Source organism: Anolis sagrei, chromosome 2 (assembly GCF_037176765.1).
Source record: "Anolis sagrei isolate rAnoSag1 chromosome 2, rAnoSag1.mat, whole genome shotgun sequence".
Taxonomy (NCBI): domain Eukaryota; kingdom Metazoa; phylum Chordata; class Lepidosauria; order Squamata; family Dactyloidae; genus Anolis; species Anolis sagrei.
In genome coordinates this window covers 166083622-166109734 of record NC_090022.1, presented here as the reverse complement: position 1 = coordinate 166109734, position 26113 = coordinate 166083622, and the positions used below count along the sequence as shown (strand labels likewise).

Sequence of the window (26113 nt, the reverse complement as noted above, 5' to 3'; positions counted from 1 at the left end):
CGTCAGGAGAAAATGCCTCTAGAACATGGCCATATAGCCCGGAAAAACCTAAAACAACCCAGTGATTCCAGCCATGAAAGCCTTCGACAATACATTAGGAAATTCTTTCAATTCACCAGCCTTTTAGGGCAGACCCACAAACCTGGAGAAGCTCTGAGTCCTATTGAATCTAAACCCACCACACACCGAGGCATACAAGATAATCTAGAAAGTGTAGTTCTGTCATCATAAAAGAGGACAAGGATCTCACAGTAACCACATTATTTATTTATTTATTTATTATATTTATACCCCGCCCTCTCTCACCCCAAAGGAGACTCAGAGCGGCTTATAAGTTATAGGTACATACAATACATTATAATACTAGCATAGCATAATATTAACATTATATGTTACTATATTGCACCATACCACTATACTGTAATATTATTAATAAGATTACATGTAATATATAATATATAAGTAATATTATTATATTGTATTATTATTAGTATTATATTGTATTACATTATAATATTATTATCAATATTATATGTATATACAATATATATTATTAACATAGCACAATATTAGCATTATACATTACTATATTGTACTATACCATTATACTGTAAAATTATTAGTAATATTGCATGTAATATATAATACATAATTAATTAGAGTGCTACTGCCAAGAATTTTAGAAGGAGAGCATGACAAATGTCTCAGTGTTAAATAATAAAAACATCATTGTGTGATGTATTTGACTAGTTCCACTTAACCTTGGTTAGGCTGCAATCTGCTGATGCAATCTCACTTATTAGTTGAGAAAGAACATAGGGGCAAATAACCAAAACACTTACTTTTTGAAAGACATTCCGTTAACGTGATGGACATATTGGTCTGAACATTGTAGATGTGAATAATGCATGTAATTTTCTCAGAAAGGCTTTCATTCTTTGGCAGTATAATAGACTGTCCACGACCAAAATCTTTTCCTCTGTCTTCCCAATAGTATGACACAGGCAGATTGTGGGTGTCTATCTGTGGAGGCGGTGTACAGTTTACCTGGATGTAATCACTGTGATCAGAACAGTTTAAAACAGGTGGTTCTAGATATTCTGGGGGATAGAAGAGAAAAGAAATCTGCATTATCTACTCAAAAACTGCATAACTTTCAAAATTAGATGATTTTATTCTATTTTTTAATTAAAAACTTGTTTTTATAAAGAACAAAAACTGAAGATCGGTTCTATGATGGAACAGCAACATATTTAATTTTGAAAGAAGATGTAAACAGTGTTCCCTCGACTTTTGTGGGGATTACACAAGTAATCGACAGTGCAAAACCACAAATATCTTGGGTACAAGGGGAATAGGATGCCATTGCCACAATTCCCAGGGGACTAACTATCATAATCTCAAGGATAAGAAGAGGAGGAGCTGGCCTCACACACCACTTTGCTTACCCTGTGCGATTCCAGTGCCATAAGAGCCTGTTTTGCCCAGGCAAAGAAAGGGGGAGAACGGAAACATGAGGCAAACAGGAAGCAGAGAGGAATCAGTCTTGTTGCATAACTGCAACATCACTTACCCTGCAGATCTGACTCTGCCTCCTCTTCCTGTCTGCTGTATGTTTCTGTTCTTCCCAATATCCCCTTCCTTGCCCAGGTGGAACAGACAATTGCGTGTGGATGGGCGACACTCCTCCCGCCCACCAGGAAAGACATGGACACATAGATGGAGTAAAAATTTAATTTATTGATTACAGGAACAAAGGGTTGGCTGCCAGGCATGGGTTCTGGATCAAGATCGATCAGCCCGCTGCTGACTGATACCTAAAGAGTCCAGGAGGGGGCCCATCGGCACAAAACATGGCACCCCTGGGAACCACCGGATGTTCCCTCCCCGGCCAGTAACAAGATTCAAGGTCCATACCAAATGCCAACCGAAGTTGTGACGAACAAATAAGGAACAACAACTGCAACACTGTACCAAAACATAAAACATGCAGGGTGGGCGGGAGGACAACACGAAGCAGGCCTGGTGCCTGCCTAGCCCTGCACAGCCTACTTAAGGCTGCTGGGCAAAAGAAGCGGCCGGCCCCTGGCCAATGCCAGGTGCTGGGTGGGGCCGGCCGCTGATTGGCCCACTGACCAAGCGGCGGAAAAACTTCCCGCCACGCAGGGGGCTTCTGGGAAGGAGAAGCCCCCTGCTACCTACATGTCCGGCGGGAGGGCGCCCCCCCCCCCCACCGCAACAGGCCTTGCCAGATAAGTGGGGCAATGAATTTGCAGCACACAGGGAGAAGGTGAGGGTCAGATCTGACTAATCTTCTAAGCTGCATGCTGCAAGTGCCAGTTTCACCCAGGCAAAGGAAGCAGAACAGAAGCACATGGCATGCAGGAAGAAGAAGAGCGGGCCACACACACCGTTTCACTTATTCAGAGGATCCAGCTCATCTTGCCCTTCCTATGTGCCCTGAATGTCCATTTCACCCAGGCAAAGGAAGAGAGATACCAGGAAAAACAGAAGCATGGGGCATGCAAACCTTCTGAACAGCCTCCCTGCTTATCTCCTGCCACTGAATGTTCACAGAGCAGTCCTAACTTCAGGAAGACTGATGGTGGCACAAGCTCATGAATAATCAAGTCATCATGAAACAGAGGAATAAATGCAGTATTTTAATAGGATATACACTCAGTTGTTCATATTCATTGGATTAGTGCTGCAAAAGTGGAGAAACTGAGAAATAAAAAACCACAATTTTGTTTACCTGGGAGAACACCTTTCTAAGAATAACTAGATCCTCAAGTGCAACTCAATGGCAAAATTTCACCACAGGAGTCATGCTGGAGGACTTAAGAGATTTCTAAACAGAGACAGCATTAAATCCTCAAATAATCAAAATCCACAAAAGTGAAATCCAAAAATGTGGAAGAATGGCTGTATTTATGAAGATCTTATTTTGATAGTCCAATATAGTGCAAAAGGAAGATTAGCAGAGTCAGAGACTGAACATTAAAAGATGAAGTCTTACAATGGTTATTCAAAAATAATTGAAACTCCTTTACCTATAAATGATGTGGCAACAGGTCTGGTTATTTATCTTATAACGTCAAATGGTAAAGGACAGGCCCGTAGCCAGGATTTCGTTTCGGGGGGGGGGGGGCTAAATTTTTTTCAGGCGGGGTTTCGGGGGGCTGAGTTTCGGGGGGGCTGAGTCTGAGTGAAAGAGGGTCTACCCTAGCAAACCTTTTGTATCATTACCCCAATACCCCCATGCATATGGGATATATTGATTATGGTGATCAGATCATGATATGAATAAACATAACAGTTTAAATAATGCACTAGTAAGGCCTTTTCGCGAACCACCATGAGAATTTCGGGGGGGGGGGGCTGAAGCCCCCCGAGCCCCCCCCCCCCCCACTACATGCCTAGATACAGACATGTTAGAGCAGGATGAGAGAAGAGCAACAAGGATGGTAAGAGTTATAGAAGCCCCTCAAGCACCTCCCCCCCCTTACTACATGCCTGGTAAAGGATTTTCCCCCCCAAAACTATCTGGGACAATTCAATCATTGTAAATCTCCTTTTGAAGATCTCTTATCCAGAAAACCCGATGATGAGATCCAAAATGAAATAAGTGCCAGTGCCAGTGCCAGAAGATGAAACACCCAGATTGGATGGTACTCAATACAGTTGCCTAAGAGATTGATTTGATTTGGGGGTGGCATCAATAGGCACAGCTATGGTGACAGAGTTCTGTCTTGGTAGCTGTTTGACAATGCAGGATCTCTCTCATAGTGTTTGTTTGTTTGTTTGTTTGCTTGTTTGTTTTGCTGCACCAGGAGTGGCAAGGCTAGAAAAATGTGATATGCTAGACTGGCTCCCTCCCAGAGGGTCCTGAGGCCTTTGAGAATTATTCAAGGAACAAGTGCTTTTAATAGTTGTGCGGCAGTTATTTTTTTGGTCTATAAATTCATTCATTCTCTCTCTCTCTCTCTCTCTCTCTCTCTCTCTCTCTCTCTCTATCTATATATATATATATATATATATATATAATTGATTTTAATTCTATTGCTTTAATTACATATATTTTGTTTTCTGGAAACTAGAATTAGATGAAAGGCAGAATAAAAATACAGTTAAAATAATGTTGTTTAAGAGGTTCAGAATAGCAAGCTGAAAATAGCAAAGACATGAAATAACTACTGAAAAATGGCAAGAAGTGCAAAAGCAGAGTTACAGCTAAACACTCGAGAAAACAAAAATAATGATAACTGCAAATTTATATTATTTTAAAGTGGATGATAAAAACACTGGCATGGTATAAGGTTTTGTATAACTTGCCTCATGCATTAATCAAAATAATGCATGTCTATATAAATAAAAATGCAATGTTCGTTTGTGGGATTCATAGAATCATAGAATCTAAGAGTTGGAAGAGACCTCATGGGCCATCCAGTCCAACCCCCTGCCAAGAAGCAGGAACATCGCATTAAAATAACCCCCGACAGATGGCCATCCAGCCTCTGTTTAAAAGCCTCCAAAGAAGGAGTCTCCACCACACCCCGGGGCAGAGAGTTCCACTGCTGAACAGCTCTCACAGTCAGGAAGTTCTTCCTCATGTTCAGATGGAATCTCTTCTCTTGTAGTTTGAAGCCATTGTTCCGCATCCTAGTCTCCAGGGAAGGAGAAAACAAGCTTGCTCCCTCCTCCCTGTGGCTTCCTCTCACATATTTATACATGGCTATCATATCCCCTCTCAGCCTTCTCTTCTTCAGGCTAAACATGCCCAGCTCCTTAAGCCACTCCTCATAGGGCTTGTTCTCCAGACCTTTTATCATTTTAGTCGCTCTCCTCTGGACACATTCCAGCTTGTGAATATCTCTCTTGAATTGTAGTGCCCAGAATTGGACACAATATTCCAGGTGTGGTCTAACCAAAGCGGAATAGAGGGGTAGCATTACTTCCTTAGATCTAGACACTATGCTCCTATTGATGCAGGCCAAAATCCCATTGGCTTTTTTTGCCGCCACATCACATTGTTGGCTCATGTTTAACTTGCTGTCCACAAGGACTCCAAGATCTTTTTCACACGTACTGCTCTCGAGCCAGGCATCCCCCATTCTGTATCTTTGCATTTTGTTTTTCCTGCCAAAGTGGAGTATCTTGCATTTGTCACTGTTGAACTTCATTTTGTTAGTTTTGGCCCATCTCTCTAATCTGTCAAGATCGTTTTGAATCCTGCTCCTGTCCTCTGGACTATTGGCTATCCCTCCCAATTTGGTGTCAGAACTCAGAAACTCAGAAACCACTGGACGAATTGACACCAAATTTGAACAAAAGACAACAACTAAAGCAATCTATGTCTTTCACTAAAAAAAAAAATAACTGGAAAGAACTTAAACCCCCCACAAAGCTAAATGACTATACAGAGCATGCATTAAAAGAACACCCTCCCCCACCCCTCCCTCCTGCACGAGTGGAAAAAACCCAACAGCTTGAGAGAGGGAGGGAAAGGTGGCCGGTATATCCCTCTTGCTATCCCCTGCCTCTCCCTTCCCAAAGGTTTCAGAGAGAGGGAGGAAGGGAAGGAGGGAGAGAGAGAGAGAGAGAGGACACCCTCCTCCAGATCCACCCCTCCCTTTCCTTCCTTTCCTTTCTCGCTGTCGGCAGCATGGAGGTGCCTCCGCTGTGAACTCACACAGGAGGGATTCTATGTGTGTGTGTGCGTGTGCCCAGAAAGCTCATCCATACTGAGTTATGGGAAGGAATTCTGGGAAACAAAGTCCAATATTCAAAGAAAGGGCAAAAAGGCACACTCTGTGAGTTAGAAAAGGCTGCCCAGGAAGGTACAATCAAAACACTCTCAAAAGATGGCCATTCATGTTTACTTTATAGCAAACCTTGGCTATAATATATCTACAATAATAATATCTATATATCTATCATAATAATATCTATAAATCTATTATATATGTGTGTGTGTGTCTATGATATCTATATGTCTATAACAACAATACCTACATGTCTATAATAATATCTGTATGTTTGTAATAATAATGTCTATATGCCTATAATAATATCTATAGGTCTATAGTAATATCCATATGTCTATAATCATAAAATCTGTCTGTCAATAATATCTATACATCTATAATAATAATATTTATATGCCTATAATATCTGCCTATAATGATAATAATAATAATAATAATAATAATAGCTATATAATATCTATAGTAATAATATATATATGCCTATAATAATATCTATAGGTCTGTAATTATATCCATGTATCTGTTGCCTGTTTTTGCTCAAAAGATGTTTAGCCCTGTGCTCCTTCTATTTTTTATCAGTTTTATACTAATTCGTGCAATGCTTCGAGTCCCCCCAGGGGTGAGAAAGCCGGTATATAAATACTGTAAATAATAATAATAACATTTTGATATGAAATAAAAATAACATCTATATACCTTTAATAATAATATTTGTGTCTATAATAATAATATTTATATGCCTATAATAATATCTATAGGTCTATAACAACAACAATAATAATATCTATTTAATATCTTTGAACCGGATTATATGGCAGTGTGGACTCAGGTAACCCAGGGCCCTTCCACACATCCATATAATCCTTTGGCCTCGAGGAGACTGAAAAGGGGCCTATATTAGGTTGACACTTTGCCACTTCAGTTGTGTATTGATAGCTTAGAAATCAGCTCTTCCTCTTTTCTTTCTTTCCCATTTCTCCACAATGGGCCACAGCAACGTGTGACCGGGTACAGCTAGTCCAAAATAAAGAAATAAATAGAAGAACAGTTATGACGGTATTATACATTGTCCTAAGTGTAAAGCTATATCATGGAACCAGGTTTGTCCATGCCATAGTCTTATCTGATTTCTATATATACTTGTGAAACCTGGACAGTGAAGAAAACTGACAAGAAAAATGTCCATTCATCTGAACTGTGATGCTGGAGGAAGGTTCTATGGGTACCATGGACAGCCAAAAAGACAAATGAAGGGGTCTGAAATCAAAGAAAGCCTCAACTTTCCCTGGAAACCAAAATGCAGAGGATGTATCATGAGACAACACAACTAATTAGAAAAATGGCAATGTTCAGCAAACTGAGAGAGAAAAAAACATATGAAAGGTGGCTAGACTAAATCAACGAAACCTTGGCTTGACTCAATAAGATATTGATGTATTTGTAGGATGGCCACTGTTGACACTGACCTAATGGAAATTACACTGGGTTAAGTTACATAAAATACATTACTTTCATTCTAAGTGCCAGCACAATCTGCAATGCAATATAGCACTCCATCTATTAGCCTACTATATTATTTGAAGTTTTTACTACAGTAGCCAAACTGTTTATTGCTCTGTACATTTTTACAAATAGTTCAAATTGTTGGGAAAAAGGAAAAAAAAACCTCTGCTCTGCACTTAGTATTTCTATGCCAGTAGAATTTACAATCGATCTTGCATATTGCTACTTACCTAATATTTTCAGACAGAAATATCTGTATTCTATTATACGTCCAATTTCGATTTCTGCTGTGTAAAGTCCATCATGACTGCGTGACACATTTTTGATAATATAGTTGCCATTTAAATTATCAGAGATCACCCACTCAGCCACAATGTGTTCTTCTTTTTTCCAGGTAATATAGGTTGGCGTGCCATCAACTACTGGCTCCAAGACAGTATCTGTTCCTTGAAAGGCAATGATCGGGTTCTGCAAACATTCGCCTACAACCAAAGAAATAAAAATATGGAAACACCAGTAAGCTACTTGATTGATCCTGAAATGGGATTCAGCATATTAACTAAAACATTTATGGGGGAACGAAAACACTGGAAGAGGCAACCTGTTTTCCCAAAACAATAAACCTCACAATGATGTCTGTGTGCTTCAAGATGCCAGTCGACTTATGGAGACCCCATGAATTGCATTGTTTTTTCTTTGGCGAGAAACACTCAGAGGTGATTTTACCAGTTCCTTCCTCAGATATATAGCCTACAGCACTTAGTATTCATTGGCATTTCCCTGTCCACAGCTGACCCTGCTAAGCTTCCAAGATCAGGCACAGTCTGGTGCCTTTAGGCTGGTGTTTCTCAACCAGGGGGTCGGTACCCCTGCGGGGGGGGGGGGGCGCAAGGGGGTGTCAAAGGGGTCGCCAAAGACCATAGGAAAACACAGTATTTTCTGTTGGTCGTGGGGGGTTCTACATGGGAAGTTTGGGCCAATTCTATCATTGGTGGCTCTTTGATTGTATGTGAACTATAAATCCCAGCAACTACAACTCCCAAATGTCAAGGTCTGTTTTCCCAAGCTCCACCAGTGTGCACATTTGGGCATATTGAGGATTCATGCCAAGTTTGGTTCAGATCCATCACTGTTTGAGTCTACAGTGCTCTCTGGATGTAGGTGAATTACAACTCCCAAATTCAAGGCCAACACCCACCAAACCCTTCCTGTATTTTCTGTTGGTCATGGGAGTGCCAAGTTTGGTTCAATTCCAATACTCTTTGATTGTAGATGAACTATAAATCCCAGCAACTGCAACCCCCAAATGACAAAATCAATCCTCCCCAACCCCACCAGTATTCAGATTTGGGTGTATTGGGTATTTGTGCCAAATTTGGTCCAATAAATGAAAATACATCCTGCACATCATATATTTACATTATGATTCATAACAGTAGCAAAATTATAGTTATGATGTAGCAACGAAAATAATTTTCTCATTGGGGGATTACAACCACATGGGGAACTGTACTGTTTTATTATTATTATTATTATTATTAATAATCATCATCATCATCATCATTTTTATATACCGCCACTCCCCGAAGGCTTAGAGTGGTTTACAATATACATATGCGATACATTACATTTAAAATCAAAGAAAAATTTTGATCAGCAAGATTCAAATGCCAGCCTAAATAAATAAGTTTTACAAGCTCTACAAAAAGATAGTAAGTCTTGGAGAGCTCGTGTTTCTGCTGGCAAGGCATTCCACAGGTAAGGAGCCACCACTGTGAATGCTCTACGCCTAGTAGACATCAGGTGAAAGGTCCTATAATTGGGAACTTCAAGGAGATTCTGATCGTCTGAACGGAGTGATCTCGGGGGTTGGTAGGGGGTGAGGCGGTCCCTCAGGTACTCTGGCCCCAGGCCATATAAGGCCTTAAAGGTAAGAATCAGCACTTTGAAGGTAATCAATCGGCAACCAGGCAGTTGCGGCAAGATTGGAGTGATATGACGCCTCGCTTGAACCCCTGCAAGAAGCCGGGCGGCAGCATTTTGCACTAGTTTAAGTTTCCAGATCACCGATAAAGGCAGGCCTATGTAGAGGGCGTTACAGTAGTCCAACCTTGAGATGGCCATAGCCTGGATCACCATGGCCAGGTCATCCCTGGACAGATAGGGAGCCAGACGCCTAGCCTGACGCAGATGGAAAAATGTGACTTTGCTTGCAGCGGAGACCTGGGCCTCCATTGTCAGCAGAGGGTCTAAAAGGACTCCCAGACTTTTTACCAAAGATGACGGGCATAATGTCATGCCATCCAGGGTAGGTAACCAGATCACTCCTCCATCCAAGCGACCCAACCAAAGGATATCTTTGCTGGATTCACCCTCAACCTGCTGGCACACAACCATCCAGCAACGGTCTCAAGGCATTGATGGAAATTATCGGGTATGGAGTCTGGTCGGCCTTCCATCCTCAGAATGAGTTGAGTGTCATCAGCATACTGATAGCACTCAAGCCCAAAGCCTCACACCAGCTGGGCAAGGGGTCGCATAGAGATGTTAAACAACAGGGGGGAAAGTATAGCCCCCTGAGGGACCCCACATTCAAGAGGGGCCCTCTTAGAGAACGACCCTTCCCTCTCCACACATTGGCCCCGCTTTTGAAGGAAAGAGGACAGCCATTTAAGGGCCATCCCCCTAATTCTAGCCACGGCTAGGTGGTGAATCAAAAGGTTGTAATAGACTATATCAAAGGGGTCACGGCAATAAGAAGGTTGAGAAACACTGCTTTAGGCTATTTAATCCTTTTCACAAGTAACTAAAAAGCCTCCAAAAACCGATAGCGCACATTTACTGTGTGCTTTCAGCAGGAAGAGTGGGAGACTTTTTTACAAAATGCTTAACTGGGGAGAAAGTGGGATCTTTGAAAAAACTGTATGCATAAGGTTCTTGTGGGTTTTTTAGGGCCATGTTCTAGAGGCATTTCTCCTGACGTTTCGTCTGCATCTATGGCAAGCATCCTCAGAGGTAGTGAGGTCTGTTGGAAATAGGAAGATGGGTTTATATATCTGTGGAATGGCTGGGGTGGGGCAAAGAGCTTTTCTCTGCTGGAGCTAGGTGTGAATGTTTCAACTGACCACCTTCATTAGCATTTGAAGGCCTGGCTGAGCCTGGGAAAATCTTTTGTTGAGAGGTGTTAAGATGTGCCTGGTTGTTTCCTCTCTGCTGTTTTGCTGTTGTAATTTTAGAGTTTTTTTAATACTGGTAGCCAGATTTTGTTCATTTTCATGGTCTCTTCCTTTCTGTTGAAATTGTCTATATGCTTGTGGATTTCAATGGCTTCTCTGTGTAGTCTGACATGGTGGTTGTTGGTGTGGTCCAGCATTTCTGTGTTCTCAAATAATATGCTGTGTCCAGGCTGGTTGTACTTTCACCCACCCATGTGCCTGCCCCTTGGAGCTATAGGAGCTTTCCTTAGTTGGATGTGACTATTATACGAGGAATCATAAAAAACCCAAAACCGGGGCCCCAAAAAGGAGGGTGCGACTATTATGTGATGGCAATTATTATGCAATGAAATACAGTAATTACTTGTTATCTGAACATTTCTCTACTTCTGGTTACTGAGAGTTAAACAGGCTTAATTTAGTTTTGTCCCATGTTAGTAAAACTTGGGGGGAAATCCGGAATTTGCTTGAATCTCTGGAATAGCTTTGCAGCAGGGTGGGCAGCAAGACTGTATCCAATTTGGATTGGTTCAAGACACTGTGTGTGATTGCTTCCAGGGTCAGTCCGGACCATTTCTGCTCCACACTGGCCCTGAATTTACCAGCCAATGTAGACATGGCCTTCGATTCAGATCCCCATTTATTAGTAATGCATACTTGGTAACCCAGCAATTTCTCTCAGATCAACACTGTAACACAATGTAGCTAATGTGATACATTGAAATTGTGTTCTCAAGCTCTTTCCTCTTTTGTCATTCACATTACTATTCCTAATCAAGCATGCAATGGCCAGAATCTGGTACAAGCTTCAACTGCAAAAATATTAGAACCAACCGTGCCATCCTATCCCCAATTTCTATGTATGGTTGTGAAAAATGAAATGAAGAAGACCAACACGACAAATATCAACATTTTAGAAATATGATGTTGGAGGATAGTTCTATGGATTGCAAAAAAGATAAATAAATGGATCTGAAACCAAGTGACAAGAAAACTCTCACTAGAAGCCAAAATGAATGAAATGAGGTTATCATACTATTGACACATCAAGAAATGACAAGGAAAAAAATGTTAATGTTAGGAAACATCAAAGGCTATTGGAAAAGAAAGTGAAATGATAATATGAAAAAGGATGACCAATATACAGATAGGTTTATTCATTTAAGGAAGCCACAGCCTTGAGTGTGTAAGACTTGAGCAGCTATATGGTGTGATCTCTCATTCACCAGAAGAATCATAGAATCATAGAGTTGGAAGAGACCTTATGGGCCATCCAGTCCAACCCCCTGCCAAGAAGAAGGAATATTGCATTTAAAGCACCCCCGACAGATGGCCATCCAGCCTCTGTTTAAACGCTTCCAAAGAAGGAGCCTCCACCACACTCCGGGGCAGAGAGTTCCACTGCTGAACGGCTCTCACAGGCAGGAAGTTCTTCCTCATGTTCAGATGGAATCTCCTCTCTTATAGTTTGAAGCCACTGTTTCGTGTCCTAGTCTCCAGCGAAACAGAAAACAAGCTTGCTCCCTCCTCCCTGTGGCTTCCTCTCACATATTTATACATGGCTATCATATCTCCTTCTCAGCCTTCTCTTCTTCAGGCTAAACATGCCCAGCTCCTTAAGCCACTCCTCATAGGGCTTGTTCTCCAGACCCTTGATCATTTTAGTCGCCCTCCTCTGGACACTTTCCAGCTTCTCAATAGCTTTCTTCAATTGTGGTGCCCAGAATTGGACACAATATTCCAGGTGTGGTCTAAGAGGAAGCTGACAATAGCAACAAATGGAATAAGTGAGTGGGACCAGGCTATATTTGCCCCCTTCTGCACTTACCACCCCCTGCTTCCCAACTTTGTGTCTTTTTCAGTCGGCCAGCAGAGGTTGCTGCTGTTGCCAGTGTATGGCTGCAGTTCCATGTACTGCATCTCCCAAACCCTCCCTTTGGCTGCTTGCTTCTTTTAAACACGTTTCCTGAAAACTTGTTCTGATTCAGACTGTGCCCCCACTTTGCAGAACTTCCGCTTTCAAGAAATACTATCTTGGAACAGCCCTCCTCCCTCCACTTTGCAAACTGTGCTCAGAAACAGTCCTTGAGAGCAGCTCTTGTTACATCCTATATAGATTTCTGCAGCATGCTCTACATGGGGTTGCCTTTGAAGACTGTTCAGAAGCTAAAAATGGTCCAACAGGCAGCAGCCAGGTTTCTAACAGGAACGGCATACAGAGAGCATACCACTCCCCTGTTACGTCAGCTCCACTGGCTTACCGAGCACAATCCAAAGTGGTGGCTTTGACCTACAAAGCCGTAACAGTTCTGGACCAGCTTACCTGTCTGAACATCTCTCTCTCTCTCTCTACGATCCACCACGGAGGTTAAGATCTTCTGGGGAGGACCTGCTCTCAATCCCGCCTTCTTCGCAGGGTACGAGAGACAGAGTCTTCTCAGTGATGGCCCCTTGGCTATGGAATTCCCTCCCCAATAAAATTAGAGCAGCCCCCTCCCTCCTAACCTTCAGGAAGCAAGTTAAAACCTGGTTACAGGACCAATCTTTTGGCTAACAAGTTAGTGCAATACGAGTATACAGAGTTGTGAAATGACTAATGGAATGGCCTTGGATTTGACTCTGGATAATGTGATTTTAATAATTGTGAAAGGGAAAACGGAGATGAAATCATTTGAACAGTTAAAGATCTTATACAGTAATATAACTTGGTTAAACTACCTACAAATTAAAGAATACTTTAAACAAGATCAAAAAATCGGTTTTGATTGGAAGGAGAATGTATGGGATAAAATTTTAAAAACACAAAAGAAAATGGTTACAATACTATATAACAAGCTGCTTCAATGGCTGACAGAAACTGAACAGGTGAAGGCCTGTATGATCAAATGGGCTGAAAATATAAGAAGGCCCATACACTTCGGTGAATGGGAAATGATGTGGAACAAAAAATTAAAATATACATATGCCATGGATTTAAAAGAAAATTGGTATAAAATGTTTTATAGGTGGTACTTAACACCGAGTAAACTAAGTCATATGTATCAAAATGTATCAGATAAATGTTGGAAATGTAGTGAGCAAGTAGGTACTTTTTACCACATGTGGTGGACCTGTAAAGAGACATGTAAGTTCTGGTCTATTATCCACGAGGAGATGCAAAAAATATTAAAGAAAAGATTTAAAAAGAAACCCGAATATTATCTTCTTGGATTCACAGACTCCGATCTCAAACTGGAGGAGAATGAAGATAAATTATTTACTTATTGCATAACGGCGGCAAGGATGGTTTTTGCCAAATATTGGAAGAATGAAGATGTACCGAATATGGAAGACTGGTGGAAGAAAATTAAAGAAATAAGAGATATGGACGAACTGACTTTTTTGTTGAGAAGGAACAATGGAAAAACTTTAAGAAGGACGGACTGGTCCCCAATTTATGATTATGAGAAAAAAATTGAAAAAACATTGGGATGAGAATAGATATTAAGGAGAAGAAATATATGGAGAAGATCCTGAGGCTGGAGTGGAAGTCATTTTAGAATAGTTTTAGTAGTTTTATTGTTTGTACTGAGTGTTGGTTATGTATTGACTATTTTGTTTGTATTGTTTTTTTTTTTCTTTTTTCCTTTCCTACTGTTCTGTATTCTTGTTATTGTTCCCCCTCTTTCCTTGTGTGGACTTGTTGAAACTTTAATAAAAATTATTTTAAAAAAATAATTGTTTTAATTATTACTGTACTTTTTGAGTTTTAATGCATATGTTTATTTTCACTGTATTTGTGTATTTATGTATATGTATGGCATTGAATTGCTGCCTTTTGTGAGCCGCTCTGAGTCCCCCCGCTGGGGTGAGAAGGGCGGGATATAAATATAGTAAATCTATATAAATAAAATTTTAATGTTCTTTTGTGGGATTAACATAACTCATAAACCACTGGACGAATTGACACCAAATTTGGACAGCATATATCTAACAACCCAATGTATGTCCTTCACTTTAAAAAATGATTTTGTCTTTTGGGAGTTGTAGTTGCTGGGATTTATAGTTCACCTACAATCAAATAGCATGATAGAATTGAACCAACCGGGGCATACAGGACTCGCATGACCAACAGAAAACACTCGAAGGGTTTGGTGAGCATTGACCTTGAGTTTGGGAGTTGTAGTTCACCTACATCCAGAGAGCACTGTGGACTCAAACAATGATGGATCTGGACCAAACTTGGCACGAATATTCCAAATGCCCAAATATGAACACAGATGGCATTTGGGGGAAATAGACCTTGACATTTGGGAGTTGTCGTTACTGGGATTTATAATTTACCTACAATCAAAGAGTGTTCTGAAGCCCACCAACAAGAAAATTGGGGCAAACTTCCCACAAAGAACCCCCATGCCCAAAGAAAATACTTGAGGCCATCCAGTCCAACTCTCTTCACCAGGGCAAGAATATGTAATGAGAGCCTTCCTGACAAAGGGCCATCTAGCCTTAGATATAGATAGATATGATTCACACACAGATATAGTATCATAGATTTCAAAGGGACCCCTAAAGAAGGACTATGAAATGTTGCATATTCCAGAGTAGGCAAACCAGACACTCTTCACATCAACACTGACAAAGAAACAACAAGAAATACTGTTTACCCACAAGCAGAAAGAAATTACATATATTAGAAGCCAACACTTTCTCATCACTTTATTTTCCAGATCACCAGACTGGGCCACAGCAACGCCTGGCAGGGGACAGCGAGTAAATAAATAAATAAATAAATAAGAGGACTCATCTCCTGCTAGTGGATCTGCCTGAGGGCTGGCAGCAGCTGATAATAAGTCCATGTTCAGATAGTCTATTGCAGGGGTCCTCAAACTTTTTAAACAGAGGGCCATGTCACAGTCCCTCAAACTGTTGGAGGGCCAGATTATAATTTGGAAAAAATGAATTCCTATGCACGAATGAATTCCTATGCACACATACACACACACACACAAAACACACACACACACACACAAAACACTGTGTTGCTGTGGCCCAGTCTGTGTATATACACAGACTGGGCCACAGCAACATGTGGCAGGGGACGGCTAGTTTATATAAATAATAATGTAATGTTTGTTTGTGGGATTAACAGAACTCAAAAACCACTGGACGAATTGCCGCCAAATTTGGCCACAAGACACCTACTAACGCAAGGAGTGACTATCACTCAAAAAATTGATTTTGTCATTTGGGAGTTGTAGTTGCTGGGATTTATAGTTCACTTTCAATCAAAGAGCGTTCTGAACCCCACCAATGATGAAATAGAACCAAACGTGGCACACAGGATCCCATGACCAACAGAAAACACTAGAAGGGTTTGGTGGGCATTGACCTTGAGTTTGGGAGTTGTAGTTCACCTACAACCAGAGAGCACTGTGGATTCAAACAATGATGGATCTGGACCAAACTTGGCACGAATATTCCATATGCCCAAATATGAACACAGCCCCCTCCCCTCCCCAGCTACATGCCTGCCTACATCCTTATGCATTTTCTAATGGGAGCATTCATAAAAAAAACAACAGCAAAGACTGGCTTTTTCCTAAGAAATAGAGCTACAAATTACCACACCGATATTACCAGAGGCGGCCCTAGGTCATTTTCAAGTGTAAGCAAACAGTATTTTGGCGCCCCCCCAAGCAATCACTGATATATATTTTCTGTTCGTCATGGGAGTTCTGTGTGCCATATATGGTTCAATTCCATCATTGGTGGAGTTCAGAATGCTCTTTGATTTTAGGTGAACTATACATCCCAGTAACTACAACTCGCATATGTCAAGGTCTATTTTCCCCCAAGAGTGCCCCTAGGCAAAATCAACTCTACTGCAAAAGCTTACTTTGCGTAATGGGTTGAGCTGCCCCTGCATCTGTCAAACGCCCTCTCTAGCAGGCGTCTGACACTTGGACCAGATTGTGGTGCAGCTAGTTAGTGGCCAGCTGTGTTAAATGACTACTGACCAAGAAGTCATGAGTTCGAAGCCAGCCTGGGACAGAGTGAGCTCCCGACCATTAATAGTCTAACTTGCTGTTGACCTACGAAGCCCGAAAGACAGTTGCATCTGTCAAGTATGAAATTTAGGTACTGCTTTATGCGGAGAGACTAATTTAACTAATTTATGAGGGCATGAAACCTTCCAAGAATGAGGAAGTATTCCATCAAGGGCTCAGTGTCAACTGGGACTTGTAGTTGCTGGGGTTTATAGTTCACCTACAATCAAAGAGCATTCTGAATTCCACCAATAATGGAATTGAACTAAACTTAGAATCACAGAATCATAGAATCAAAGAGTTGGAAGAGACCTGGACTGGATGGCCCATGAGGTCTCTTCCAACTCTTTGATTCTATGATTCATGGGCCATCCAGTCCAACCCCCTGCCAAGAAGCAGGAATATTGCATTCAAACCACCCCTGACAAATGGCCATCCAGCCTCTGCTTACTTGGTACACATAACTCTCATAACCAACAAAAAATACTGGAAGGGTTTGGTGGACATTGACCTTGAGTTTGGGAGCTGTAGTTAGCATCCAGAGAGCACTGTGAACTCAAACAATGATGCATCTGGACCAAACTTGGCACGAATACTCAATATGCCCAAATGTGAACACTGGTAGAGTTTGGGGAAAATAGGCATTGACATTTGGGAGGTGTAGTTGCTGGGATGTATAGTTCACCTACAATTAAAACGTACGCCTTCTGAACCCCATCAATGATAGAATTGGGCCAAACTTCCCACACAGAACCCCCATGACCAACAGAAAATGCTGAGTTTTCTGATGGTCTTTGGCGACGCCTCCAGGGGTCCCGACCCCCAGGTTGAGAAACACTGTTCCGTGCAAAAAGAATCTGCGAACCCCACCTCCTCCAAGATGAACTGAACCACCTCAACTGGGCTTTCCAGGCCAATGGATACTCCACCTCAGACATCAGAAGAGCTGCAAGACCAAGAACAAGCCACGAGAGTAAAGATGAAGATCCACCCAGAGGAAAAGTGTTCCTGCCATACATCAAGGGAACCACTGACCGCAAAGGGAAGCTGATGAGGAAACACAACATACAAACAATCTACAAACCCACCAAGAAAATCCAACAAATGCTACGTTCAGCAAAGGACAAGAGGGATCCTCTCACCTCTGCAGGAGTCTACCGTATACCATGCAGCTGTGGACAAGTCTACATAGGGACCACCAAACGCAGCATTGCCCAGACACGAGTCAAGGAACATGAAAGGCACTGCAGACTCCTTCAACCAGAGAAGTCAGCCATAGCAGGGCACCTGATGAACCAGCATATTATTTGAGAACACAGAAATACTGGACCACACCAACAACCACCATGTCAGACTACACAGAGAAGCCATTGAAATCCACAAGCATGTGGACAATTTCAACAGAAAGGAAGAAACCATGAAAATGAACAAAATCTGGCTACCAGTATTAAAAAACTCTAAAATTATAACAGCTAAACAACAGAGAGGAAAAAACCAGGCACAGATTAACACCTCCCAGCAACAGATTTTCCCAGGCGCAGGCAGGCCTTCAAATGCTAATGAAGGTGATCAGCTGAACATTCACACCTAACTGCAGCAGGGAAGAGCTCCTTGCCCCACCCCAGCCATTCCACAGATATATATAAACCCATTGTCCTACTTCCAACAGACCTCACAACCTCTGAGGATGCTTGCCATAGATGCAGGCGAAACGTCAGGAGAAATGCCTCTAGAACATGGCTCTATAGCCCGAAAAAACCCACAAGAACCTAAACACTGTTCTAATGGGAGAATTCATTAAAAAAACAACAGCAAAGACTGGCTTTTTCCTAAGAAATAGAGCTACAAATTACCACACTGATATTACCCAACACCCCAAAACAAACAATGCCTTTCTCAAGCAACCCGGGGATCGCTGGGTCCCCAAGCTAGTCTTTAAAATTAAAAAAAAAACTCAGTTCTTGACTGAGCTTTGCCCCCATTTACTTCCCGGTTATGTTCTGCCTTGTGTGCCTTGAGTCTGATTGAGAAGCGACTGGAATGGGCCAGGTGTGTTGGACTTCAACTCCCACCATGCCTCACAGCCTCAGGTCCCTTCCATTCCCTTCCTTTTTGCTTAAGCGTTTGAGGGGGGAAAGGGAGAGGCCTGTGGGAGTTGAAGTCCAAAACGCCTGGAGGGCCCAAGTTGGTCCATGCTCGGTAGATACTTTTAGCCGCCTTGAGTCCCTATTGTCGGGGAAAGGCGGGATTAAAAAAGCAAGGAAGCCAATAGTATACATGGGGGGGGGGGGGGGGTGTTAGAGAGAGTGGGGAGCAGAACCAAGGCAGCTTACCCTCCGGGGGGTCCCCCTTCGCCCAGCCCAGCAGCAGGAGGAGGAGAAAGAGCAGCCGCCCTTTCATGGCCGCCCCGAGGAAGAGAATCCGAAAGTGAAAGGGAAAAGGCTCAAGGAAAGGGCGGCCCTTTCCTTGCCTTTGCTGCCAGAATGCTGGACTGTGGCCTGAAGCCTGGCTCGGGCAGTGGGCGCCACCATTGAAGGGGGATCTTGACAAGCTGGAAGGTCTCCTTCATTTATTTATCGTGTCAGGAGCAAACCAAACAGTTGTATTGCATTTATTAACAAACAAACAAAACACAAAGTTTGCAAGCTTGGTAGTTGATTAAATGTCCTTTGACCAGTTGGATAGAATCATAGAATCAAAGAGTTGGAAGAGACCTCATGGGCCATCCAGTCCATCCCCCTGCCAAGAAGCAGGAATATTGCATTCAAATCACCCCTGACAGATGGCCATTCAGCCTCTGTTTAAAAGCTTCCAAAGAAGGAGCCTCCACCACACTCCAGGGCAGAGAGTTCCACTGCTGAACGGCTCTCACAGTCAGGAAGTTCTTCCTCATGTTCAGGTGGGATCTCCTCTCTTGTAGTCAGGGGCGGCTCAACCCATTACGCAAAGTAAGCATTCGCAGTATAGTTGATTTTGCCCAGGGGCACTCCTGAGACACTCTTGGGGGAAAATAGACCTTGACATATGCGCATTGTAGTTACTGGGATGTATAGTTCACCTAAAATCAAAGAGCACTCTGAACTCCACCAATGATGGAATTGAACCGAATATGGCACACAGAACTCCCATGACAAACAGAAAATATATATATCAATGATTGGTTAGTGGGCGGCACCAAAATACTGTTTGCTTACCATTGAAAATGACCTAGCGCCGCCTCTGCTTGTAGGAAGCAGGAAACAAGCTTGGTCCCTCCTCCCTGTGACTTCCTCTCACATATTTATACATGGCTATCGTGTCTCCTCTCAGCCTTCTCTTCTTCAGGCTAAACATGCCCATCTCCGTAAGCCACTCCTCATAGGGCTTGTTCTCCAGACCCTTGATCATTTTAGTCGCCCTCCTCTGGACACATTCCAGCTTCTCAATATCTCTTTTGAATTGTGGTGCCCAGAATTGGACTCAGTATTCCAGGTGTGGTCTAACCAAAGCGGAATAGAGCGGTAGCATTACTTCCCTAGATCTAGACACTATGCTCCTATTGATGCAGGCCAAAATCCCATTGGCTTTTTTTTGCCACCACATCACATTGTTGTCCACGAGGACTCCAAGATCTTTTTCACACGTACTGCTCTCGAGCCAGGCATTGTCCCCCATTCTGTATCTTTGCATTTCATTTTTCTGCCAAAGTGGAGTATCTTGCTTTTGTCACTGTTGAACTTCATTTTGTTAGTTTTGGCCAATCATCTCTCTAATCTGTCAAGATCGTTTTGAATCCTGGTCCTGTCCTCTGTAGTATTGGCTATCCCTCCCAATTTGTTGTCATCTGCAAACTTGATAAACATGCCTTCTAGCCCTTCATCTAAGTCATTAATAAAGAGGTTGAACAGGACCAGGCCCAGGACACAACCCTGCTTGTGGCACTCCGCTCGTCACATCTTTCCAGGATGAAGAGGAAGCATTAGGGAGAATCACCCTCTGGGTTCGTCCATTTAACCAATTACAGATCCACCTCACCTTTCCCTAGCCCACATTGGACTAATTTCCTTGCCAGAAGGTCATGGCAAGGTCACACTACATCCACGGCATTCCCCGCATCTACCCAGCTTGTAACTCTATCGAAAAAAGAGATCAGATTAGTCTGGCATGACTTGTTTTTGATAAATCCATGTTGACTATTAGCGATGACCGCATTTGTTTCTAAGTGTTTGCAGACCACTTCCTTAACAATCTTTTCCAGAACCTTGCCTGGTATCGACGTGAGGCTGACCGGATGGTAATTGCTTGGGTCATCCTTTTGAATATTGGGACCACATTGGCCCTCCTCCAGTCTGCTTTGTCCAGTATCTGGCCACTTGGAGTGCCTCTGGTGTCACTATAAGAAGGCCCTCCATTGTGCATGTGGCAGGGCTCAGGTTGCATTGCAGCAGGTGATCAGTGGTTTGCTCTTCTCCACACTCACATGTCGTGGATTCCACTTTGTGGCCCCATTTCTTCAGATTGGCTCTGCATCTCGTTGTTCCAGAGCGCAGTCTGTTCAGCGCCTTCCAAGTCGCCCAGTCTTCTGTGTGCCCAGAGGGGAGTCTCTCATTTGGTATCAGCCATGGATTGAGGTTCTGGGTTTGAGCCTGCCACTTTTGGACTCTTGCTTGCTGGGGTGTTCCAGCGAGTGTCTCTGTAGATCTTAGAAAACTATTTCTTGATTTAAGTTGTTGTAATGCAAAACAGCATGAAAAAATTACAATATTTAAAATGAATCATAGAATCATAGAGTTGGAAGAGACCACATGGGCCATCCAGTCCAAGCCCCTGCCATGAAGGAGATGCACAATCGAGGCAGCCCCAACAGTTGACCATCCAGCCTCTGTTTAAAAGAGTCCAAGGAAGGAGGCTCCACCACAATCTGAGGCTGAGAGTTCCACTGCTGAACAGCTCCTGTGGTCAGGAAGTTCTTAATGTTCAGGTGGAATCTCCTTTTCTGGAACTTGAACTCCATTGAGTCCTAGACTCCAGGGCAGCAGAAAACAAGCCTGCTCCCTCTTCCTTTTGACACCCTTTCACATATTTAAACATGGCATTCATGTCTCCTCTCAACCTTCTCTTCTGCAGGCTAAACATGCCCAGCTCTTTAGTGTCATTTTATGTGACCCTCTAGATGCTGGACTACAACTTCTGTATTTCTCATCATTAAACATCATAACTAGAGCTGATGGGAGTTTGTGATACAATAGCATCTCTGTTTCTTCTGCTTAGTCAGGACAGTGTGGTCTGAATTTCGATAGAAGGCTTGTGGATGTGATGTCTGACTTTAAAATGCCCTTTAACCTTTCCCCAACCTCAGAGCCACAAATGCTGCTAGGTTGCAATTTCCATCATCCCCAGTCTGCCTGGCAGATAATCAGAAGTGGGGAGAGTAACATCTGGGGACCTAAATTGGGCAAAAACTAAGGAGTACTATATTATATATATATATATATATATATATATATATATATATATATCACATAGTACTCCTTAGTTTTTGCCCAATATATATTAGGCCTGGGTGGTTTCGTTCGTTAATTTTGTAATTCATTAAATATTTGTTATTTTTAGCAATTACAAAATGAATACAAAACATATTTTCAAACCCGGAAGTGTTTTTAAATATCGAAACGGCATCCTCCATCTTTTTTACGGGCTTCCGCCCGTTTCGGAAATGACGTTTTAGGGATGGAGGATGCTGGGTGTGCTGGGAGCCAATCCTGCGCTCCCAAGCACCGTGGCTGATTGTGATTGGGCGGGCTGCCCTTTAAAAGCGGCTCCGCGTGGCCGCATTGCTCATTGCTGGGGAAGGCGAGGAGACGGGAGGTTCGGGAGGGAGGCTTGGCTTGCATTCATTCATTGCTTGCATTCATTCATTCCCTGGGCTGGGAGCAGCGGGGAGGCTTTGCCGTTCGCTCCACAACAGGGCAAGCATTTTTAAATATTTCTGAAAAATATCTTTCTTTTATTCTTAAAAAAATTCAAAAATATTCTAAAAAAAGAAAAGACCCTTGTGTGCCTGTGTGTGTGAGTTTGTCCCTGTCCTGTGGCTGTGTTCGCTCCACAAGAGGGCAAGCATTGTTAATTTTCCATTTTTAAATATTTCAAAAAATATTTATAAATAAATATTTCAAAAAAATTCAAAAAATATTCTAAAAATGAAATTAACGAAATTTCGTAAATACTGAACTTTTTCAAAGGAAAGTTTTGTAACTATTTTAAATATCCAAACACAAAAACCCCCCAAATACAAATAGATTTTAGAAACAAATTTTTGCGTTGTTACCCAGGCCTAATATATATATGGCTGCCCCACTGTACCTAGGGATTCTCCATCCAAAGATTCAACATCTCTTTGAAGGCGACCATAAGATTAAATGAAAATGAATTAAATATCCTAATGACAGAGTGGCTGCAGCATCCAGAAGAGATGCTGAGTTCTTTCTGCCTCCCGGTGCTGCTGTACATAGCTCCTGTCGTTGTTAATAGTCTTAGGATGAAAGGATCAATTTGAGCCAAATTTATCTCAAGTATGCAGAGCTGGCAGAGCTGATTAGAAGTCTCTTGGGCTCCCATGACATGTAAGAAGTGAAAGCATAGTCTATTCATGATGTAAAAGTGGCATTTCAGGCTTCTTTGCTCTTCCCAAAGTCCGTTACCAAAAGAGTAATTACAATGGACCCTGGGTGTCTCTTGGCATCTGGTTCTAGCCACACACACACCCATAGATGTAAAAATCAATGGATGCTAAAATCCTATTATATACAGTGATACCTCTTGTTGAACAACTCTTGTTGAACAACTCAAACAAGTGCCCCAGAACACCCAAGGCTGCAACAGGGAACGCCAACACATCAACAGAGTATGCAAACACAGTATTGGCAAGCAACAAAGTCAAGGTTTGCTTTTGAGACGACACAGTGATACTTCCTGCCAATTTTGGAGGGTGGCAGTCCAAGTTGTAAAGGTGCTCCACCATGGAGTTAATATAAAAGTTGAATAGTAGTGGAGCCAAAGTGCACTTCTATAAGGATATTCAATCTATTTATTTATTTTTTGCTCCCTTTGTACAGAAGGCCCTGGGAGAAATGAAGAATATTGTCTAAAACATCTAGGATAGGGATCCATTGATCACTTAGAGCAGGGGTCCTCAGACTTTTTAAACTAAAGACCAGGTCACAGTCCCTCAAACTGTTGGAGGGCTGGATTATAATTTGAAAAAAACATGAATGAATTCCTATGCACACTTATTTGTAGTGCAAAAAACACCTAAAATAATACAATAAGTAAAATGAAGAACAATTTTAACAAATATTAACGTAGTAGTATTTCAATGGGAAATGTGGGCCTGCTTTTGGCTCATGAGATAGATTGTTGTTGTTGTTGCGTGCTTTCATGTGGTTTCAGACTTAGGTTGACCCTGAGTGAGGGCCAGGTAAATAACCTTGGAGGGCCATATCTGACCCCCGGGCCTTAGTTTGAGGACCCCTGACTTAGAGAGTGGCTACATTTAGAGCAGTAGCTATACAAATAAGGAAGGAGTTTGTGGATAATTTTGGCGGATAAAGTTTCAATTTATTTTATTATCCATACCCACAGATCTTATAAGCGTCATTTATGATTCTGCTTTTAATGTTGTAAATTTCTGGTCTTAATTTTTTTAATCTCTCTTTTTAGTGTTTTAAGTTTACACTCCTGGCCTGTGACCATAATCATAACAGTCATCACCAACTAGTGGTATAATTTTAAAAGGTGGGTCTTGCAGTGTTGTGAGAACATTTTTCCCAAAACAATAAATGTGCCATCCAGATTCATAGATTCATAGAATCATAGAATCATAGAATCAAAGAGTTGGAAGAGACCTCATGGGCCATCCAGTCCAACCCCCTGCCAAGAAGCAGGAACATCGCATTCAAATAACCCCCAACAGATGGCCATCCAGCCTCTGTTTAAAAGCTTCCAAAGAAGGAGCCTCCACCACACTCTGGGGCAGAGAGTTCCACTGCTGAACGGCTCTCACAGTCAGGAAGTTCTTCCTCATGTTCAGATGGAATCTCCTCTCTTGTAGTTTGAAGCCATTGTTCCGCGTCCTAGTCTCCAGGGAAGCAGAAAACAAGCTTGCTCCCTCCTCCCTGTGGCTTCCTCTCACATATTTATACATGGCTATCGTATCCCCTCTCAGTCTTCTCTTCTTCAGGCTAAACATGCCCAGCTCCTTAAGCCGTTCCTCATAGGGCTTGTTCTCCAGGCCTTTTATCATTTTAGTCGCTCTCCTCTGGACACATTCCAGCTTGTCAATATCTCTTTTCAATTGTGGGGCCCAGAATTGGACACAATATTCCAGGTGTGGTCTAACCAAAACAGAATAGAGGGGTAGCATTACTTCCTTAGATCTAGACACTATGCTCCTATTGATGCAGGCCAAAATCCCATTGGCTTTTTTCGCCGCCACATCACATTGTTGGCTCATGTTTAACTTGTTGTCCACGAGGACTCCAAGATCTTTTTCACACGTACTGCTCTCGAGCCATGCATTGTCCCCCATTTTGTATCTTTGCATTTCGTTTTTCCTGCCAAAGTGGAGTATCTATCCCCTTATGCAGGAATCTTGAATCTTACTGCCTTTCTCCATAGTTATTAATGTCTTGGTATTTCTGATTGTCAAACCTCTCGATGCATTTTTAAAATTGCACAGCAGAACCTTGTGCCACCCCTTTGTGCATGTGGAATATCACGAGCTGGCAGCAACATAACAGACCACATTTTTAGCAGCGTGGATGTTGTAAATCCACATGCAACAGCAGCACCACAAACAGAAAGAATAGCCGCTCTCAAACTTCAAACAGTGCCTCATCTGGATGCAGCCATAACAGTGCCTCATCTGGATGCCTATACTTCTGGCAAGTGAACAGCACAGCTTCAAAACTTGAAATTCATGAAATCCGACATTAGGATGAAATCAGACCTTGGGACAAAACATTCTCTTGTCTATTTGGGGCATCTCACTTGCTGGCCTCGGTCTTGGGTCACTTCCAATCAACAGCATGCCCCATCTTTGTCTTTGAAATACAAATAGAAAGCAGTGTGTATTGAGGCTTCTGCAGATGGCAGAGAGGCTTTCATTTGTTGGTGTTGTCTAGCAATCCGAAGAAAGGGGTTATTGAAATGCACCACGGTAACACCCTTGTCATCCAAAACTCCTCCTACCAGCTCATTCCTGTTACTGAATTGATTCTCTACACACATGAATATCACAAACAAGGCAAGAGGCGACTCTCTGAATTCCCTCATCCCAGAGTCTAGACCTGTGGATCATTAACCGAGACAAAATCAACTCAGAAGCTGGACTTCAATTCACACTTCCTTCCGTTCTAAGTGGATATTTAATCTGCAGCTTTATTGAAAAATCTGGTTAGAAAATTGGCTATGGCCCCAGGCAGATGGCCTGTTTTAGTGTTCACACTGCAACTACTTTTCATCTTTGCTGATGCAGGTAAGCAAAGTTCTGAAAGGAATCGGATGGTAAACATGGAGGGTCAGGATGAATCAAGTGGTAACTTCAATTGGTCAAAAAGCA

General features: G+C 42.3%; 2 protein-coding genes across 6 annotated transcripts in view; one reads left to right on the top strand and one right to left on the bottom strand.

Annotated features, from left to right (window-relative positions):
- LOC132767950 (uncharacterized) overlaps window positions 1-18935 on the bottom strand; it is a 32975-nt gene extending 14040 nt beyond the window's left edge. For all 4 annotated transcript variants that reach the window (XM_067464057.1, XM_067464059.1, XM_067464060.1 and 1 more), the window contains exons 1-3: window positions 18849-18935; window positions 7502-7753; window positions 843-1100 (exon numbers count right to left, since the gene is read on the bottom strand). In XM_067464057.1, the coding sequence (XP_067320158.1) occupies window positions 843-1100; window positions 7502-7753; window positions 18849-18915 (577 nt within the window). In that variant the 5' untranslated portion in view covers window positions 18916-18935. The remainder of the gene's footprint in view (window positions 1-842; window positions 1101-7501; window positions 7754-18848) is intronic.
- Window positions 18936-25742: 6807 nt separating this feature from the next.
- Window positions 25743-26113, top strand: part of PLA1A (phospholipase A1 member A) — a 34578-nt gene continuing 34207 nt past the window's right edge. The window contains exon 1 of one of the 2 annotated variants that reach the window (XM_060763401.2): window positions 25743-26029. In XM_060763401.2, coding sequence (XP_060619384.2) covers window positions 25963-26029 — 67 coding nt within the window. In that variant the 5' untranslated portion in view covers window positions 25743-25962. The remainder of the gene's footprint in view (window positions 26030-26113) is intronic. The other variant, XM_060763400.2, reaches the window with a different exon arrangement.